This window comes from Hippichthys cyanospilos, chromosome 1 (genome assembly GCF_059441005.1).
Source record: "Hippichthys cyanospilos isolate Australia breed blue-spotted pipefish chromosome 1, RoL_Hcya_1.0, whole genome shotgun sequence".
Taxonomy (NCBI): Eukaryota; Metazoa; Chordata; class Actinopteri; order Syngnathiformes; family Syngnathidae; genus Hippichthys; species Hippichthys cyanospilos.
In genome coordinates, this window is record NC_142369.1 from 7,396,838 (window position 1) to 7,413,981 (window position 17,144).

A 17,144-nucleotide genomic window follows, 5' to 3' on the forward strand; every position below is an offset into this window, starting at 1 on the left:
TCTGGCAGCATAGTTAAGGAGGCTGGGTTGCCCTGAGAGACCGAGATCATTATTTCAGGTATGAAAACATGATGTACAGGAGGATGATGAACATTTTTTGGACATAAGTTATTTGAATAATCGCAGAACTGGTTCAATTCAGGGGTATCAAATTCATCCTATCGCATACTATTTCTCATATATATACTGTATACATATATATATATATATATATATATATATATATATATATATATATATATATATATATATATATATATATATATATATATCCTTCAGACATATATATATATATATATATATATATATATATATATATATATATATATATATATATATATATATATATATATAGTTCTACACCTAAAACAGCTAGTACAAAAATACTGACAAGACAATTGTCTTTTTTTTTCCTCCATTCAATGTCACTCATGCGGTCATTCAGGTGTCGGTGTTAGGATTAATAACATAAACAAATTGTAGTGGAAAAGCATTCAGGCTGTTATCTCCATGGTTTGAATAGCAACAACAAAACTGATGATAATAGACAAATAAATGACTTTTTTATATTACATTAAAATCTGCATGAGGACTAGCATTTCTTGACATTAGTAATGTGGCTTTTAGTGCCACAATTTGCAATCGAACTACAGAAAATGTCGTTTCCTGCATCATCTGCATGGTAAACAATGAAACCTCACTAAAATTATATATAATTGTCTACAGATGCCCCAATATTGTTGGTAAGCACTACCTTTGTCAACATGAAATCCTCTCAACTCACTTCAGCATAATTCCTTCACAGCAAAAAGAACAACTAATATGCAGGCCGGGGCTCACTGTAAGCCTCTGGAGTACTTCGTTGTAAAAATAAAATGCAGATGAATTATGATGCTGGGAACTACAATCAAACACATAACATCTAAAATATTGCAAAAAAAAAACAAAACAAATCAAAAAACAATTACAAAAAACAAGAATTGCATTCTGGAATCTTCCACTTCATGTTATTCACAACATGAAAGGTCTGCACAATCAATTTTGGTGTTTTGAGTATGTGAAAGAAAAGTAAACATTTACAAGATTGAAAACAAAAGTAGAAAAAAAGATAAGACATCCTCACAGTGAATTCATTTAACAATAATAATAAGACAAACTAAGGTGTTTGTCTTACAGGAGTGTGAAAATGATGAGCTAACCTGTACTTTATTGCACATTTTTTTCAAACCCCAGGTGAAATCTTACGAGGGTGATATTGCTCCTAAAAATGTCACAGCATATTTGGCACAGAGATAAAAAAAAAATGTTGCGACTAAAGATATACAGTATGAGAGGGAGTACGCGTGTTGATCAGTAAATCCACATCGAACTGTGGCACTAATTTTGTCACTTCAGCAATCCGCTGATTTGTGGTTTTCGCCATCCCCCTTGGACAGAGGGGACCTGGCCTCCTTCATCTCCTCACCCTCGTCTCCGTCGTCTGGCGTCTGAGCAGGATAAACCACCACGCAAAACTTCTGACCCAAATATGTCATCTTGTCTGAAGGAGGATAGATAGGAACACAGCATTAGTTTTTGGATTGACCCGAGTTCAAGAAATTAACAGTCCAATTCTTATGGTTTGCGGCTAGTTGCATTCTGCATTTAAGGAGGAACACTGATTTTTACTTTTTTTTAATTGCTATCCTGCCTATTATTACAGATGTAATCAGTAAGCAGCTATAAAAGCTGTCTAATTACCGTAAATTTCTGACTATAAGCTGCACTGATTTGAGCCGATGCGGCTTATAGTCCAGTGCATTTGTCTGCAGTTTTTTTTCACTCGCCACCAGAGGGCAATCTACCCGCATAAAGCAAATGTGTGTATCTGTTCAAAGTGTATATAGAACTGAAAAGATGTGAATCAATGGCTGTGCTCAAAAACTTATAAAAATGTAGTATTGAAAAAAAAAAAAATAAATAAATATATATATACACACACACACACACACACACACAGGGTCGTCATCTTGCTGGTGCCTATTATTCCACATAACATCTTTTTGCATAAATAATCTAATGTTATGACCTGTGTTTTATAGTCCAGTGCGGCTGTTGGGTCACAAAATAGGAAAAAAGTCTACCTTTTTTTCAAGGTAGACATTGAAAAAAATCCTCTAAAATAACAATGTAACCCCTTTTCAAATCGAATCAACTGCAGGTTTTCTGTGACAAAAATGTTTTTTTGCTCAATTTCTGCTGCTGCGGCTTATATACGGATGCGGATTATAGTCTGAAATTTACAGTAATTGTTTTCCAAACACATGTTGAATATTCTATAAATTGACATCGAACAAACATACCAACAAATGCGTCGAAGCACTTTGGCTTGTTGTCCCAGTAGACACCCAGGAAATAGACGGGCACACCGGTGAGCATGATGGCCAGGCCGATTCCGCACACCACGGGCTCAGAGTAAAGCGAAAAGATAAGCAGGAAGGCCCAGAAGAGGAGGTAAATCACCGGCCAAATCAAGCTGATCTGAAAGTAGACGTAGAATTTGAGCAACACTTTCATAAACAGAAACTATCCATCCGTCAAGACATACCTTGATGGGCCTGTGCATGTTGGGCTGTTTGATCCGCAGGACGATCTGCCCGGCAACAGTGACGCCGTAAAAGAGGTAGTTGATGAATCCTACATAGTTGATGAGGGTGTACATGTCACTGGTGCACAGCATGAGCAAGGTCGACAGGCACTGTGGAAAGAGAGGCTTTGAGGGTCACCCCTTGTGCTGAGAACACAATGGGCATCGGTGGTAGAGCTGGTGGAGTGGTGAACTCACGGTAAAGAGCAGGGCAGGGATAGGAGTACAGCGTTTGACGTGAATCATGGCCAGTAGACTTGGGAGGTGTCCCTCTCTGGCCCCAGCAAAGAACAACCTGTGAAGGATAAAAACATAACCTAATGTGATAAACCTTTGAGGAAACACTTTGAAAGAGTGCCACTAGATGCCGACTTGCCTTGACGACGTAAAGAGGGAACCGTTGACTCCCCCGAATGTAGACAGAGCGACAGAGATGGGCATGATCCACGCCATCACACCAAGAAGCTTCTCCCCAAACGTCTGGGATAGACAAGAAACAAAAAAAATCCCAAACATGGTTAATGGCTTTCTTTAAGGCTTTCTTGTATGCTGTTTTGCAATGATGGCAAGGGAGAAAACATGGCGTTTGCCAAAACAAAGGGGGAAAAAAAGCACTAGGACTATAATATCCGGGCACATAACCTCTTCGCTACAAACAATCTACAGTGGCTCTGTTTTAGGTCTTAGACTTTTACCCAGCAGGGGGCAGTGAAGCACAAAACATGCCCAGTCTGCTCAACAAGAAGAAGAATTGTGACTGCAAGTTTATTTGTGGAGTATTGTTTTTCCATATATAATATTCATATAACATTATGTATGAATGAACCAAATGGGAGGAAGTGTTTACTGACCAACTATTGACAAAAGTCAGATTGTTAGAGTTTTTACTTTCTAGATCTGGACTTTCCATCTCCTTTGAGGGTAAACTATCATGTTGTCAGAGCCACTCACCACAGCGACAGCATTGGAAGCCAGCAGCTCTTGTGGACTCATGGCCGTAACATAGGCAATGTTGGCGAAGACGTAGACGAAGGTCACGAGTGGGATGGAGATGAAGATGGCGCGGGGGAGATTCCTGCATGGGGTTAAAGAGTGTGTTAAAGGGTGAAGGTTTAAAATAGGAAATCTAAAAAAAGGTATTTTCATGGAGGTGCAATAATGCATCAGGATCAGATAGTAGATCAAGGTTTTAGATAGCAAAATAGGAAAGCCAAGTAAGTCTTACACATAAGGATCTACCAGCTCCTCTGTGACATAGTTGAGGAAGTTCCATCCACCGTAGGCGAAGGAGCCTTGTAGGAAGGACAAAGCTATCAATCCCACGTCGTAGTCCTGGAAGGGCTCGAAGGCATTGGCCGGCTCCAGCCAGTAGTACTCCCCTGGATGGACAGGATGAAGTCTTTATACTTCATTTCTTACAGATTAATGTATTATGACCAATAGGCATGAGCCGATATTAGATTCTGACTGTGTGATAACCATGAGAAAAAATATCATGGAGTCACGATATTACAATAAGTGAACAACAAATTGTTATAGAAATACTTATTTTCCATTACATGTTTAGTGCAAATGAATGAATGAAGGCACGAATTCAGGAAGGAAAGAGAGAGAGAGAAAGAAAGACATCCTTCTTATTTTATTAATTTGTTCTTAGCAATTCATAATGCACCATCGCTGGTAGACTACTTTTAAGACAAACTCCTCCTTATCCTCCATGCATCCCAAGAAGGTAAAAAAACAAAAAAACAAAATGGATTGCCATCTAATTATTTTTACAAGGCAGCTTGTTGAGTTAACTCTGCAAGCAGTAGTGATACCATATCACTTTGCCCTATTGTTGTCTCATTGCGCGACATTTCCATGAATGTCTACTGTGAGGCATGGTAGACTTTGAAAAAAAAATCATCTAAAATAACGATGTGTAAAATCCTCTAAAAAAACTAAGTGCTAAGTGTCATAACTTCATTTCGATTGGTAAAGTTTCATCCATTCCTCTGCCGCAAGTGGTAGCATCATTAAAATTCAGCGTATTGGTTTGAACACGCAAATATGTTACATTTCCCAACAACTTGCTTTAGCAAATAAGTCAATGATCCCCAACCGGACGAAGATATTTTTGATCTGACCTTTTTCTCTTTTCTGAAGACGCTCTAGCTTCTGAGCATCCTTTTTTTCTCGCTACGGTTATCACATAAATGAAACGAGTAGTTTAAAGTATACAGAGAAGACTTTCCGACAGGTGAAAATATTTTCTCTTCAATCTCTCTGTGTATCCCACGGTCCAGTGGTTGGAGACCACAGCCATAAGCCACCTCATTCTTTGTCTTCAAAGACTCCTGTTTTGTTGTCTCAGGGGCCTCGTCTTCCGCGGGCCCCTATAACAACTGGCGCTCTGCCATGTTGTCGCTGCTAAAGCTACAAACGCACGCTAATATTAATGCACTCTAACCCCCTAACCCCATGGTGTTCCTGATGGGAGGGGGACGTACGTCCTCAGCGACCCCGAGGAGAGACTCACCCTTGCAAATCTGCACGATGCCCATGATGATGATGAGGGCCAAGGCCAGCAGTTTCCCTGCCGTGAATATGTCCTGCACTCTGGTTGCCCACCTCACGCTGGAGCAGTTTACCCATGTCAACAGCACTGGACAAACAAACACAATGCATACAATCAATAAGATCGTATATACGTATCATTGCTATGTGACTTTTCACAGTTGCGAAAACTGGCAGGGGGTGCTTCGAGTTGTCATGTGACCACATATGATCCCGGGTCAGAGGCTGGAGAGGCTCACGTGCATTGAGCGTGGTTCGTGTGCATTTAGCTTGTCCATCAGCTTACACAAGAGCCATCTTAACAGGCCAATAGGTTCACGCCAATAGGATGCCATTAAAAATGGCCTCTTTGACATGCTATTTGTCAGGAATATGGATTTTTTTTTTTCTTAATAGATTAGTGATCCTGGAGCTTTCAACAGTGATAGAAAGTAATGTCCCTTGCTACTTTACTTTAACACTAATACCCACACTCCAAAAGTGCATTTTGTACCGTTATTATTATAATTTATTATTATTATTAGTGGCTAGTACATTTTGTGTTTGCTTTTTCACAATTTTGGGCTTCATTTTATATACTATGCACTTTTTTTTTTTAAATTCAATTGTGAGTTGTTGTATTTTAACCTTTGCTTGTGATTTTCAGTAAATTTCAGAGTCTGGACTTGTTTACTTTTTTAGTTCAGTACAGAAGTTGAACCAGTAGTTTAGGGCTTGTTATGCGTGCGTTTGTCACCTTTGACTTTCAGTGAGTAAATCCTAAATGCCAACTACTATAGACATCTAATCGCAGAACCCTTTAGTGTGCAGCTCAGCTGTCGGTAAGATGAGAATTCAAAATCAAACACTGTGCAAGTGCAAACACGACTGGGTTGCCACCTTAAAGCAAGGTTGCTCCTATTATGTTTCTGAAACAGAAGACCCACCGTTAACAGGCCAGTGAATCTGGATACGTCTCTAATTTAAGTAAGACTACATTCATAAGAGGTAAATTTAGGCGGTTGCACGTGAATTTACTGGAGCGGCCAAGTTCTCCCTGCGCACCTCTCACGTGCCCCGCCCCCCCATACCACTTTTTTGGCACAACTTTCGAGGAATCCGAGAGGGGTGCAACTTTGCGCTGTTCTTTCGAGAATCTTCACACAAAACATATATTTCTCAGCAAAGTTTGCTTCAACGAACGCCGCGCAACAAAGCTCGCAGTCATGCCGCCGTGTCTCGCTGGCTGTCTGATGTCTGCGTGCAGTATTTGCCCAGCGCGTGTTAAGTTTTTAGAGGGATGCGGATAAACTGCTGTCAGAGCCGTGCAAACATTCGGTAAGAGAAAACAAGAACAGGAGGGGCAGCGTAATAGAGTCGGGCCTGATCCATTTACAGTCTAATGAGCTGTCAGTGGCGGATATCTTTGGACTGTTTAAACACATTTAAACTATAAAACGGCAATAAAGCATGTGAGCGGGGTAAAAGTACAAAATATATTTTCATTTGAAAGATTAAATGTTTGGAAACACCTTCAACTCAAATAGTCTCAAGCACATTAGAGGTCAATTAGTTTAAGCTGTTTGCTTGATAATGCACAGTTGTAAAGTAAAAGTAGTTTCCAGGGTCATAAGGCATCATCCACATCATAAAAATCACTGACAACATACCAAGCTGTGATAAAACGCTTACAGTATCGGGGCTAAGGGTTTACTTTGAAGAATATAAATTATAGGATTGCATCTAACACATATTTTGATAATCCATTCTAATGTACTTTATTTTGTTGACAGATTGATGATTACCCATTAGCTGTAGCTTAATCGTTTCCCCGCTAATAGATTATAGACTTTACACGATCAGAATTTTTGGGTCCGATAACAATTGCGAGTTGAAAAATAACCGATCAATGGTCCGATCATAAGATTAAGCAGTATGTCTATTTAATAAAATAAAACATTTTTACCATGGTTTAGCCATCTTTGCCATGCCTAAACTGAAAGAGATACAAAAGTAAAAACATGAATAACCTCTATAAAAGGTATTTAAGGACTGGCCAGACATAAACTGAAAATGCAGTCAGGTAAAAACAGATACTGTATAATGGAAACAAAAATTACTGTAAATAATCTCTATATTGTAATTAAATTATAGCACAAAGTAAATTCATTACTGCAAATAAGGAATGGATGCTACAGCAAACATTCCTATAACTATAAAACAATCATTAGTGCAATTAAAAGGTGTAATGTTGCCCCTTAGAACATTCATATCAATGACACATCAAGATCAATGACATCACTGATCATTTGGCAAATTCACTTGGCAAAAACAGCCAATCACTGAACATCACCCAATCATGATCAAACCAATCACATCGGCGTTAAGTGTACTAAATTATGAAGCACTCTGCTTTGATTGACATTTTGTTGTTCACCAACTAATTCCAACAATATTTCATCCTAATGTAGGGCTCAGGGGCCATTTGTGGCCCTCTTTCTACTTGTATTTATCTCTCAGAGAAAAACATGTGGACGCCTCATATTAAGTATTCATCTAAAGTTCATAAAATATTTGAATAATGCAAAAAAAAAAAACCAAAAAAACCAAACTGAACAAACTGAGAAGATGTTTCCAAGGTGTTTACCGGTTCTGTATATGATCTCTGTATCTGCGTTTTCACTTGGATCAGGAACGTATCCCCAGAAATGAACTTGAGATAACAAACTATGATTCCAAAACATTTGAATACAATTCAAACTAATCTAATTTTTTTATTTTGACGACTTACAAAGACAAACCGCAGCTAGCAGGCGTAGCCCCATCTCCGGCGGTAAGCATGTGGGGAAGAGGGGCTGCAGGACGTAGTTGGAGAACGTCAGCGCGATCACCGCCTGGTTGGTCGGGTAGATGACCAGCACGGCGATCCACAGACGTAAAAACCTGGACAAAAACACAGGGAGGCGCTGATGGGGGATTAGGACATAGGTGACTTCTTGGAATTTGTTTTCGCTCGGTCATATAACAACCTTTGTTCCGACCGGGGTTTAACAGAGGCTTATGGCGGATCATCCCACAGGAATGTGTGTGTTTGACGTGAAAAAATATTTCGGCAGGACGCGCCAACTATAGCAGCTTGTAGTGTACACTATAGATTAAATAAGCATTGGTGTAATAGCAGCCTTTGTTGTTTGTCTATTGATGTTGTGTTTTGGCGGACGTGAGGGACAAAAGGAGCGGGGGTTGACTCTAACAAACATGGTATATTTATCCAAGATAGCGGGCACTAGGAGGCCCGACACTTCAACCCGAGCCGAAGTTTGTCTCAGGAGGTAAAGGTCGGCGTACAGTGACAAAAAAACAATCCTTGGCTGCTTTGTCAGATTGAATTCCTCTCCCACAATACATCCTGATTGCAAGTACCCTGGTGGTGATAGTTGAAGTGTTGGGGGGGGGTGGTGGCCCCATACAAATCTTCTCATCTGTGTTTGTTTTCTGGACAAAAGTACAGTCTGTTTTTGCTGGTTTTGGGGAAGTTGCCACACAGTTCCCAAGCACTCAACGGTAAGAGCACCTTGAATGAATCAGCGGAAGGCGGATTTGAAAACCACCAGCGGCGACAACAAAACCCCCCGTAGTGGTTTGTAAGCCGGCCTATTTGCAATCCCTTCCAGGTCCAAATGTCTGATCCTCAGGCTCATCTAGTCCGAAATCCATGTTTTATTAATTTTTTATATTAAATTTGGTGGCTCAGTCCCCATAGAAGTATAATCAATGTCAGATGTTGAAATGAGAACACTTGATTTTGCTTCATGAAACTTGAAAATTTTCATTTTTTTTCCTCCAGGGCTCCAAAAAAACACTTTGAAATTCTTTAGTTAATTGCACAAACAGAAGTAGAATCATATCTCCATTTGAAGAAACAAAACAAAAGCAATCTCGACTAAGTTGTATTTGACGCGGAGCCGAAAGTGGAACAAACAATTTTGCAAATCATGCCGATTGCTGCTGCAACTGAATTATCGTTTCATCTTTTTTGTTAAACGGGAAGTCAAGCTAGAATTTGTTTTTTTACCACTGCATTGTTTTATATGACGTACTACTGTATTCTTAACATTACATTTTGTCACTGGCTCTCAACTGAAAATGACATCACAGTTTCTAATGGCTCAGAAGAGCTGCTGAGCCGTGATTGGTCGTTACTTGAACAACTGTGATTTCATTTTTAGTCGCCAGTCCGTGGCAAAATGCCCAGCCCCTCAGATGGATGAAAACAGGTGGATTTTGCTGCTTAATTCATATTCCACAAATACAATAGCAATTATAAAACTTTGTTTAGATTAGTGCAGTTGCATAGAAAACATTTTTGTAAAATATTTTTGGGGGTTGACTTCCACTTTAACTAATTTAGTAACTGTCATTTTGAGACCCATCTTTAGCCTAACAAAAAAAATATAAAGAAGTATTCGGGATTGACGATCTGGACTCTTAAAACACATGAAATTATGCCTTTAGGATAAAATGTCATATAATTTTCATTTGTCTTCATGTGATTTTCACTTAAAACCAAGAATTACAATTACAGTTATGAGTAAACACATTACTTTGGTTGAACCTGAGCCACCCCACTCATTCAAACTCTTTTTTTTTGGGGCCCCCAAAAACGGGGGGGGGGGCTCAAAGATGTCACAAAGCACCATTTTTGCCTACATTAATTTCCTTAACTTACATTTACATAAATTATTGGAACCAAGATGAGGCCAAAAATACTACTTCTGTCTGAAATATTATTCCTCAACCCACTTCAACAAAGTTTCTTGGCACCAAAAGGCCATAACAGGTCTCCTCAAAGTCAACATCAATCCCTGGAGATAATGGTGGCGAGGCACTACTTTTCTCTAAATTAAACTGGTCACAACAGCATAGTTCCCTGATGCTAAGAAGTCTCCAAAGCTATCTAAATCAAACTCCTCAACTTACTTCAAAACAGTTCCGAGACATAAAGGTGCTTTTGTCTGAAGGAAGTTCGTCAACTCACTTCAATGAAGTTCCTTGGAGCCAAAAGTTGCCAATAATGCAAAAATTGCTCAGCCCACTTGAACAGCAGTTCTTGAAACCACGATGCCACAAGATGGCGGCAAAGCACTACTTTTGCCTCAATGAAACATCTCAACTCAGTACCACGTAGTTACTTTGCACCAAGATGCTACAAGAAGACAGCAAAGCTACATCAAACTCCTCAGATTAGTTCAATAGTGTTCCTCAAGACCAGGATGTCTTAAAATCTGAAGCAAGATACTACTTTTGTCCAAATAAAGCTCCTTGACTCACTTAAACATACAGTAGACCCATGGAAGCAACATGATGACAAATCACACTTTTTGTTGAAATGAAGCGTCACAATTCTTTTCCAAAGAGTTTTTTGGCACCAAAATGCCACAAGGTGGCACCAAAGCAAAGGTTTACAGCTTTAGCCTAAGTAAAAAATGGAATTTTTCAGTGAATAGCTCGGTACAGGTGAAAAAAAAAAAAAAATCGTTGAAGTGTTTACTCACCCAGCCAAGCCTCCAAATATGTCCTTCACATAGGAGTAGTCGCCCCCTGACTTGGGAATGGTGACGCCCAGCTCAGCGTAGCACAGCGCCCCAATGGCAGTGATAACGCCCGTGATGATCCACACCACGAGGGCCACGCCCACAGAGCTGGCATTCTCCATCACGCCCTTCGGACTGACAAAAATTCCCGATCCAATAATGTTACCTAAAGGAAGAAGAAAAATAAGTATCAGAGTTTGAAAACATTTAAATTAGGGCTGGATCTATTATTTTTATAATCGATTGTTGATTCATCAATGACTTGCTCTTTAAACATTAAAGAGCTAGTTTTAATTGATACTCCTTGGACAATGATTTAGGTAGCAAAATCCCATCATTTTTATTCATCTCAGGGGGTGGCCATTTTGCCCCTTGCTGAAGAAGAAAAATAAATCACAGCTGTTCAGGGCAACCAATCATGGCTCAGCTTGTGAACATCACATGACCAAACTCAGAAAACAGGTGAGCTGTGACCGTTTGTTCCCTGAGCAACTGTGATGTCATATTCAGTTGACAGCAACTGACAAAATGGCTGCCACCTGAGATTGATAAAAACAGATGGATTTTTGAAAAAAAAAAGTATTTTACAGCTTAATTAATCTTCCACAAATGTAATATTGGAATGAATGGCATGGTTAGACCAGTAGGGTCGCAATGAAAATATTACTGTAAAGAAAATCTGGGCGTTGATTTGCCCTTTAACGCTATATATTATTGGCAATATCTATACAAATTTCCGCTAGCGTTCTGCAAGGTTATGGTTAAAATAGTGGACCTGTGTTGAACATGTTGTATTTGTTTTTTTTTCTTCTGTTGCTTGACAAAAAAAAAAAAAAAAAAGCCGGTTGGTACTATTACTACTAAGTAGGTGTAGGTGAACTGTTGCCAAGTATTGGTATCGGGCCGAAACATAACCTTATTTCACTGCATTGGTACTTGCAATGAGAGCTGATACTAGTATCTGCTGCTCTCTTGGAGCAGTTTTACATTCACAAAGTAGAAATTAGAATAATAGAATTTTGCCATTAATTTAATTATATTTTAGGGAAAACTACTACATTGAAATGTATTGGTGTTTATTTAAAATTATGTCATTTTAGGGGGCAGAGGGTGGGAGTTTGTAAAACCTGTTGTCGGTATTGGTGACTACGCTTGGGGCAATTTTACGATCACAAAGTAGAAAATAGAATAGATGAATAGAAGCAGAATTAATTCAAGGAAATCTTAAGGAAAAATGAAGGAGGGGGGGTGGTTTCGGTACTTGGTCCTGGAATCGGCTACGGCTTGTACATGTTCTTATACCGATCTGGAAAAAGGGGTATCACACATCGATATTGTTAACATACACTTTCAAACATTAGATGTGTTTAGAGTGTGTGGGATAGGTACTATTATCGTTCTAATATTGTATTTCCATATGATCATTTTTCACCTATTGCTGGTGGATTAAAACGTACTGTATCACATCATTGTCGGGCTCAGTTTTTTTTTGTGACAGTTGTGGGATTTTTCAAATGTAAAATGAGAGGGTTGCTACGGTAAAGATTGACAAACAATGAGTTGACAAAACATAATCACAAATGGAAAAGTACCTTACCAGCAAGTGGTACAGTCCCTTATTGGTTTCTGGGTTATACTTTCTAACCTGACAGCTTTCCGCACATCACGTTTCCATTTCGTCAGTGTGTAACCTATTTTAAATGTGGCTTTGTGGGCAAACGGAACAGGAAAAATAACTCGCACGAAAACGTGAGCGACAGATGTGCATGAGGTGTTCGGGGGGGGGAGGGGGTTGCATCGTTGTCACGGCGACATGGCAGCCCAGTCATTAGGCCAAATGGGAAGTGCTAATCTGCTGATGTAGCAAGTAGATTATAGACGAGGCGGGTGGTTTCAGGATATCGGCCTATAGATGCTCCGACATGTAGCCTTGACGAAGCAAAAGTCACAGGTTGGATGGCTCATAAAAGCGCTGATGTCAAAGGTCGCGTTGAATGATTATCGCCCCGCATGATAGGCAGTACAGTACAAAAGTCCAAGGTAGACGCAATCTATCCGCACAATGAACAATGATGCGTATTTTATAGCGTGTTGCGTTCGTGACATGCTGACAAATGTGAGAGCCGGCTTCTTGTTTCATAGTGGAAGAGGTTTGCTCTCAGACATGCTCGACGAGCAGATTTCTGTTCCTGTTAGGCCTTTTTTTGGACACAGGCCCAAAACCCACTTCGATTGAATCACAGAAATCATTAAGGAACCACACCACGGGGTTTTACCACATTAGTGGAACACAGTATGGCTCAATGCCCGAAAAATGAATGCTTCCGGGTTCTGAGATTTGAGTCATGACCCAATTTTCTGTGCAGCTCATAAATCGCCGATGAAAACTGAGAATAGTGTCTACATTATTTTTAGATTTAAATTTGAAGTTCTGTGATTGGTCAGTCAGAGCAAAACCACTTACCACAAAAGTCACATGTTCAAATCACACATTTTTTGCACCTGAAGCCAAGTCATCTGATTTTGAGACTCGCATAGTCCTGATTTGATACCTCGGCAATGTATTAAGGACAAAATTTTTTAAACATCCCCCCTCTGATTGTGTTTACGTTTGTTGTTTACGGCTATGTTGCATTTAGTACACATGTTTATTTATTTTATTTACCTTTTGGCAATATCTTCTTTTGGCAATATCTCTGTACTTTTCTAGCCCGGAAAATTTTTTAACCACGATTTTTTTCCCCTCTGATTCCGATCAGCAGAAAATAATGCGATCTGGTCCAATTTTTGATTTCGTGATCTAGATCTGTATATCCCCAGTCACACATGAAGACATTTTATAATACGCCAGTCATTTATTTCATTTCTGAATTGCCACTAACAAAAAGAAATAATAAATTATATTCGCTAACTAAAGAGTGCCAGCTAGCTCATGTGGGCATGCTAATACAACTTGAGTTATCTTTGTTGCAAGTGGCCTAAAGTTCACTTGTAATCCCTGTTACAAGTTTGTGTGTGTGAGTGTGTGTATGAGTAGACACAATGGGGCTATGCGTTTGATGTCCTTGGAAACAAGGATCGCTCGTGGCTGAGACAAATCACACTGGGCACACGTGATCTGAAAGAAGTTCTGGACTCTGGAAGGGCCATAAAAGCAATCCGACTGCACTCAAAAAAAAAAAAGTCGCGAATGCTAATTTTCACTAACCTAATATTGGCATTTTGCTCTACGTTAGCATTAAGCTAAGAGAAATTTGTGTTTATTTAACGTTTGGTTTTTAACTGTACAATATGTTCAGATATGTTTAGGGTATATTAAAAAGTGTGTTTTAATGAGTTAAAATTGATTTAAACTGATACAATGAACATCACAACATCTCATCATTTAGGACTTCTGTCTTATTAAACGTTTTTCTCTCTTTTCTCTCTCCCTTCCATCTTTTTTCTTTTGGGACTTCTGTGCACTCTCTTTTTTTCTTTCCTCCAGTTACCGTGGAAACGCACGGCTGGATGAGTCAGTCCGCCCTCCCCTCCCTCACGCCTTTTCCACCTGTCAAGGTCAATTGAAGGAATACACACATGGGCGGACAGCTTGTATTCTGTCTTTTAACATTTAAACATACCAATGTGACTGAATGATTGATTCGAATGATCGGTCTGTGACCAGTCCGCAGTGTATCTGTAATCAACCAAAAATGAACAGGTGTAGTCTTCATTTACCCACAATTCTAATCAGCCATGGCAAAATTGACCCGTGAGTTGGACCATGTATCAGAAAGGGTGTGGGGCATGGGGGTAATAGTCTACTTTACAACACTCCGCTTGAAATAGAAGAGGACAAGCATATAGAAAATGGATGCCACATAGAAATTGACCATGTGTCAACAGAGGGGTTAAAGAGGTTGATTTTCAACATTGAAATGCATCTAGATGTTTGTAATTTGAGGTGGGACTTGACCCTGATGAGGACGAGTGTCATAAAAATGGCTCAATGTATGGCCCTAGCAAAACTGACTCAAGAGTTCACCGTTTGTCAAGATTGGAGAACAAAATAGTTTTTTTTTAACACAATGTGCACTATGTTGTTTATCGTTTGAGGTGGATATATTCTCTATTGAGGACGAGAGTATAATAAAAATGAAAGGGTGGATGAAAACGTGAGCCATGAGTAAGATCGTGTTTCAAGAGAGGGGGGCCATAGAAGTTGTTTTTCAACATTAGTGTGAACTTGGTTATTCCTCTTGTTAAGGGAGTAGTTTATTCTCAAGAGGACAAGTGAGATACAAAATGGAACACCGGATGGAAAGTTGACCCATGGGTTAGGACGTGTCAAGATGATTTTTTTTCCCATTGGAGTGTCTCCAAATGTTTACTTGAGGAAGAAATTCACCTCGATGACGGCAGGTGTAAATGGGAGGATGGAAATAGACACATGGGTTCGAATTAGCCCATGTGTCAAGGAGGCTGTTTCTCATTTGAGGTGCAAATTGGAGGACACGCTGTGAAGAACTTACCAACTATAATACCGCAGGCGCTCACAAGGCCGATTTCTTTCTTGAGTGCAACTCCTCCTCCGTCTGCCGACTCCTCTCCGGCAGCATCCTTGGAAGAAGCGCCGCGCTGTCTGGGACCGTCCGACATCTCGAGAAAGATTGCGCGTCTTCCTTGTTAGCCTCCTTCCTCACCTCTCCTCGTGCGAGCCTTCCGCCTAATGTTGTCCCGGCTCGCAAAAAAAAAAAAAAAAAAAAAACGCACGTCGAAGCGCTTATATGCGCTGCCAGCAACCTGCAACGCGCGCTAACACACACATGGAAATAAAGCTCCAAGTGCGAGGGACACCCCCAAAATCCACCGGTGGTCTCAGTGGGACGTGCGTAAAGTCCGTCTGTCGTGCCAAACGCGCATATTCCAAATGGCACAGCGTGCGCAAACTTTCGGTCCGTTGCGGGAAAATGTAATATTTGCTTCTTTAAGGAGACTGGAGCATGTTGAGTCAGCTGCGCGTCGTAAATATTCCGAGGTGGGTTTTGTTGGTGAGCTGCTTAAAAATTCATGAATGCGTCATACGCGTCATACGCCCGGCCTTGTTTTTCTATCTTTTGGACCCCACCCCTATTTTCTGCATCCATCAGGGGTGGGGCGGTAAGAATTAGGAGTACAGTAAAACCAGGCGCAAATTTACATCATCACGTCATATTTGTTGTATTAATAGCCCCCCAGCCTCAAATATATAAATAAGTACGGTGGCCGAGATGTAATAAAATGTATTGATTCGCTTGGAAAATATTGTCACCCATGACATATTAAATTTGACATATTCATCACATAACATATTTACACTTTAGTTTCACCTTTATACTTTATGAATATGTGTTAATTTGTTATAAAATTAACTCCAAATATATGAGTGTTGTTTTTTATTTTTATTCCTCATGATATAATAGCGGAATTAACATAATAAAAGTAGTTTAATGAACATTGCACTAATTATTAAGTGTAATATGATTAAAACAACTTAACAATTGAATGATTATTGACTGTTTTACTAAAATGTGTTATCCTAAATGGATTTTATGAATTTATTTTGTTTTCTAAATAACAAAAGAATATTAGTCATGTGATCCATTTTGAATGTAAACATTAAATAATTGGCTGAGATAATCATAAATTAGGAACATTTGAGACCACTGTTTTACAGACCCGATATAGTACCACTCTTAGCATCGATACCGATACCAAGTACAGATACCACTAGTAGTTCATAGATACAAAATAGTAGTTTACAGATACAAAATTTCCCCAAAAATCAATGACAGATAATTTTAAAGTAGATATAACATTTTTTTTAAATATCAAAATTTAATAAATTTTGTGTTCTAATTCATATGTTTTTTACTTTCATAAATTGATCGTAAAATTGCTCCTAGAGAGTGTCTGATCATAGTATCTACTTCCATTGTGAGTACCAAGACCTTGAAATAAGGCCCCGCCCGTTACCAATAGCTGACATCAGTACTCGCCCTTCCCTATCAAAAATAATATAATGTAAGAATACAATATTTTTTTCTTAAAATTGCTAATCATTTCATTTACAACTCTCTTTTTAACAATGTTAGCCACCTTGTTTTTCATCATTTGGTCTAAAACAATGATAATTAAAAGACAATGTTACTATTGAAATGAAATTTTACACACACAGCCACACACAAACAGACACTTGTTTCTCAAGATTGGGCGTCATATTCCTCCCCATGATTCAACCAGAAACAACCCCACACACTTTTATGTTGGCAATTTTTGTTTCTGTCATCTACTGTATGCATTATTCACCGAATCAGTCACAAACTTGGATGTCGACACTGAGTTTGCCCCCCCCCCCCCGTCCG

The 17,144-nt window shown here is 39.3% G+C and overlaps 1 protein-coding gene across 1 annotated transcript; it reads right to left on the bottom strand.

Annotated features, from left to right (window-relative positions):
• Positions 1–330: 330 nt before the first annotated feature.
• slc7a8a (solute carrier family 7 member 8a) lies at positions 331–15,848 on the bottom strand. The gene is made up of 11 exons (XM_088421378.1): positions 15,273–15,848; positions 10,720–10,924; positions 7,956–8,107; positions 5,148–5,273; positions 3,852–4,005; positions 3,578–3,701; positions 3,003–3,106; positions 2,825–2,921; positions 2,588–2,737; positions 2,343–2,520; positions 331–1,540 (listed from the first exon to the last, which is right to left on the bottom strand). The coding sequence occupies exons 1-11, from the start codon at positions 15,397–15,399 to the stop codon at positions 1,392–1,394; spliced, it is 1,566 nt and encodes a 521-aa protein (XP_088277504.1). The 5' UTR covers positions 15,400–15,848; the 3' UTR covers positions 331–1,391.
• Positions 15,849–17,144: the final 1,296 nt, after the last annotated feature.